At 56.2% G+C, this 4,274-nt stretch overlaps 1 protein-coding gene across 1 annotated transcript in view; it reads left to right on the plus strand.

Annotated features, from left to right (window-relative positions):
• Positions 1 to 4,274, plus strand: part of LOC105551549 (chromosome unknown open reading frame, human C21orf58) — a 7,944-nt gene that overhangs the window by 2,484 nt on the left and 1,186 nt on the right. The window contains 2 exon segments of the mRNA XM_011996833.1: positions 2,032 to 2,240; positions 2,935 to 2,995. Of these exon segments, the coding sequence (XP_011852223.1) occupies positions 2,032 to 2,240; positions 2,935 to 2,995 (270 nt within the window).

Here is a 4,274-nt window from a genome sequence, read left to right on the forward strand (position 1 = left end):
TCTCTACCAAAAATACAAAGATTAACCAGGGGTGGTGGTGTGCGCCTGTAGTCCCAGCTACTCGGGAGACTGAGGCAGGAGAATCACTTGAACCCGGGAGGCAGAGGTTGCAGTGAGCTGAGATGGCACCACCACTGCACTCCAGCCTGGCAACGAGTGAAACTCCATCTCAAAAAGTAAATTGTAAGATGGAGTCCTTTTCTCAGATGAGGTCACTTATATCAAGGGTGCTCTATACAGTTGCTGAACTAAATTAACCTGGTTTTTGTTCTGTGCACACTCAAAACTGTTTAAATGTCTCCCAAGACTGTCACTGTTAATGACTGTGGATAAGAGCTGGGTTCTTTTATTTATTTATTTATTTATTTTTTTTCTAGACGGAGTTTTTGCTCTTGTTGCCCAGGCTGGAGTGCAGTGGCGCGATCTTGGCTCACTGCAACCTCCGCCTTCTGATTTCAAGCAATTCTCCTGCCTCAGCCTCCCGAGTAGCTGGGATTACAGGCTCCTACCACGACACCTGGCTGATTTTTTGTATTTTTAGTAGAGATGGGGTTTCACCGTGTTGGCCAGGTTGTCTCAAACTCCTGACCTTGTGATCCGCCTGCCTTAGCTTCCCTAAGTGCTGGGATTACAGGCGTGAGCCACCACGCCGGGCCCTTATTTTTTACAGAGATGGAGTCTTGCTACATTGTGCAGGCTGATCTCCAACTTGTGGGCTCAAGTGATCCTTCTGCCTTGGCCTCCCAAAGCACTGAGATTGCAGGCATGAGCCAACGCCCCATGGCACTGGGATCTTAAATATGGGGCCAGAGTCTGCTCATGTCCAGCAGCACCAGTGAGGACCTCTGATTGCCATCTGGGAATGTGTGGCACCAGGCAGGTCATGTGACCCCAGCCCACAACCTCCACAGATCTGGAGGGAGGATAAGGCCAGGTTTCATGCTGACTTCATTTCTGGTTGGATGACCTCCAGGGTAAGGTGAGTTGAACTCTACATCAGGAGTAACCCAGCCCCTCCGGGGCCAGCAGGTGTGAGGTGCGCCCCTCCGAGGATCTCCATGAGCTGCCTCTGTGAGCCTGACCTCCTACGGGCTGACCAGCCTTCACCCTATCACTCACTGGTCCAGCTCCAGGCTCCCCACATGGATATGGATTGAAAGACAGGACAGGCACACAACCATAGATACTGATGGACATGGGCCATTTACAGAATTGAGGGCAAGAGAGCAATTTTGGCCACTGAGGCAAGTTCTTGGGTTAGCTACATTGAGCAAAGTGCTAACCTCCACCCCTCAGGTCCGCAGGTCTGGGCCCCTGTTGCTGACATCCCCCAGATGTCAGTCTGCCTGCTAGTGGGATTGACTAACTCGTCGATGTGGAGTTTAACGCCCCACCAAGTGCAGACCACGCTTCTGTTTTGTGTCGCCCTCTGCGAAGCTTCCTGCATTCTTGGCTCCCTGCCCGGTTGCCCCCAGCTCCAAGGTGGGACGCATCCCCTGAGCACCCCCACTGGTCCTGCTGAAGCCCTGCCCCTCTGCAGGTCACAACCCCTCATCTGTCCCGCCCCTTCTGCTGCCTGGAATTTCCTGAACTCCTTGGTAGGCAGTCTCCCCACCCTGTCTTCCCTGCTTGCTCTGAGGGTCTCTAGGAGGGGAGGTGCCGTTAACACCCTGGAGGCAGTACGCAGGGGTGGGGCACCCTCCCCTAACACACAGGTTCTTCTGGACTGGGTCCTGAGGCTGGTGGTGCACAGGGGGTCACGACTGTCCCCTTCCCCCAGGTCTGAGGGCTCTGCCCCTCTGCCTCAGCTACTGCCCACTTCTTTTGTCTTCCCATGAAGCCCAGCTGGCTACACCTGGGGATGAATGTTTACAGGTAGCCTGAGGACGCACAGTAGAAACCTGGCAACCTGGGGCCTCCCTGTGTCCGGCAGCCTGGCAACTGTCACGCGGCGCCCAGCGCTGGCTTGTGGGGCACTGCAGTCCAGGAAGGGTGTGGCTGTCTTCCCACAGGGCTCTTCTCTTACCTCAGGCTGGTCTCCAGGAGGTAAGGACAGCCCCGCAGGTGACACTGGTGCTTGGGCTCCTGCTAAGCAGTTCTTTCCTTCGAGTAACAGAACCAGGGAGGGAGGTGGGCTGCGGCCTCCCCTGCCCCTACAGTCGTCTCCTGCAGCTCCCACCATGCTGGACTCGTCAGCAGCAGAGCACGTGACCCGACTGACGCTGAAGCTCTTGGGACAGGTGAGGCAGAGCCCGGGATGCTCCTTTTTTAACAACTCCCAGGCTGTGGCATTGGAGGGACTCTTCAAGACAGCCCTGCAGGTGCAGAATGCAGGCCCCCAAGGGCCGGGCCTGGGGCTGGCAGCCCAGCAGACCCATCCTGAGACTCAGTCTTAACATTCTCTGAGGGTCTGGTCCGGGGGGCCTCAGTGCCTGGGGGCTCCTCTGCACCCCCTGCCTGCATTGTTCCCTCTCCTGCTGTCCGAGGGACCTGCTGCCCGCCTTTTGCCAGCCCTGCATCCTGGCCCACAGGCCGCCATGAGAGGGACTCACGCTTGGACACACCCAGTAGGTAACTGCTCAGCTCAGGGTTCAGGTGGGGGATGATCCAGGCATGCAGTGACTGGGAAGCCTGGAGGCCTCACCAGTGCAGTCTCTCCCAGGGTTGCACTTCAGAAATCTGCCTGAAGGGGCCACTCAGAGCATCCGCCCCTAGGCTTGCAGGTGGAACACATGAATTCGCTAGAGGTCAGGCTGACAGAGGCAGCTCATGAAGATCCTTGGAGGGGTTCGTCTCCCACCTGTTGGCCCTGGAGGGGCTGGGTTATTCCTGACATACCGTTCTTTTCACTCGGAAAGCGTCTTAGTCATTCCTGGAGCACACAGGGCCTTTGCCTGGAGCCAGTGTCTCCATCACGGTCTCTTTTCCTCATAGAAGCTGGAGCAAGAACGGCAGAACATGGAAGGGGGACCTGAGGGCCTCCACCTCGAGCCAGGTGAGAGCCCCTGGGCTGCTCGGAACCAGCACAGACAGACACAAGTGTAGCCACGCCAGGGGGAGGTGGGGACAGCAACTCTGGGAATCACCCGCACTCCTGGTACCACCAAGACTGTCCTCAACACGTTTCCTTTACATTCAGAGTTGAAGACACCCCCATTCCTTATCACCTTTAGTCTGCAAACCCCAAAAGGGTGCACCTTCATTGTTCCCATTTTGCAGATGAGAAAATGGAGGCAGAAAGAGGCTGCTCACCCTGGCAGTGGTCACACCCAGATCAGACCCAGTTGCTCTGGTTCCAGAGCCTGAGCTTGCCCATTGGTTGGGGAGGAGCTGCTGTCCTCACTGTTACCTGGAGATGTCCAGGGAGGAGCTAAGGAGGCCGGAGGAGCATTTCCTGTTCTTTGGAACGTGGGGCAACCTGTGAGCTGTGGGGGCTCAGCTGCCAAAGGCAGAGCCCAGTCTCAAATACAGAGAGAAAATCCCAAACCAGGTCCCCTGACTGCAGAGCCAGTGCAAGGGAACAGAATGGCTACCAGTGCCTGGGGCAGAGAGTTTGGGGACCCCCAAGGACTGGCTGGGGTTCCCAACGGCCCCACTCCAGTGTGATGCTGGGTGAGGGGCAGGACCCCTGTGCCTAAGGGAAAGGAGGTCAGAACCCTGCCCCCCACCTTCCGGAGCCTTCTCTTGAGTGCAGACCCTTCCCCAAAGAGTGTAGACTTCGTTTTTTTCTTTTTTTTTTTTTTTGAGAAGGAGTCTCGTTCTATCACCCAGGCTGGAGTGCAGTGGTGCAATCTCAGGTCACTGCAACCTCCACCTCTGAGGTTCAAACAATTCTCATGCCTCAGCCTCCCGAGTAGCTGGGATTACAGGTGCACTCCACCATGCCTGGCCAACTTTTGTATTTTTAGTAGAGACGGGGTTTTGCCATGTTGGCCAGGCTGGCCTCGAACTCCCGGCCTGAAGTAATCTACCCACCTCAGCCTCCTAAAGTGCTGAGATTACAGGTGTGACTCACTGTGCCCGGCCAGATTTTTTTTTTTTTTTCCTGAGACAGAGTTGGTCTCACTCTGTCGCCCAGGCTGGAGTGCAGTGACCTGATCACAATTCACTGCACCTTTGACCTCCTAGGATCAAGCAATCCTCCCAGCGCAACCTCCCGCTGTTGAGATTACAGGCATGAGCCACCACGCCCGGACTGGGGGGCAGGCTTGAGGGATGTGCAGATACTTGGGGGTCAGACCAGACTCTAGACCACTTGGGGCCAGAGGGTGGCT

Source organism: Mandrillus leucophaeus, unplaced genomic scaffold, assembly GCF_000951045.1.
Source record: "Mandrillus leucophaeus isolate KB7577 unplaced genomic scaffold, Mleu.le_1.0 Scaffold526, whole genome shotgun sequence".
Lineage (NCBI taxonomy): Eukaryota > Metazoa > Chordata > Mammalia > Primates > Cercopithecidae > Mandrillus > Mandrillus leucophaeus.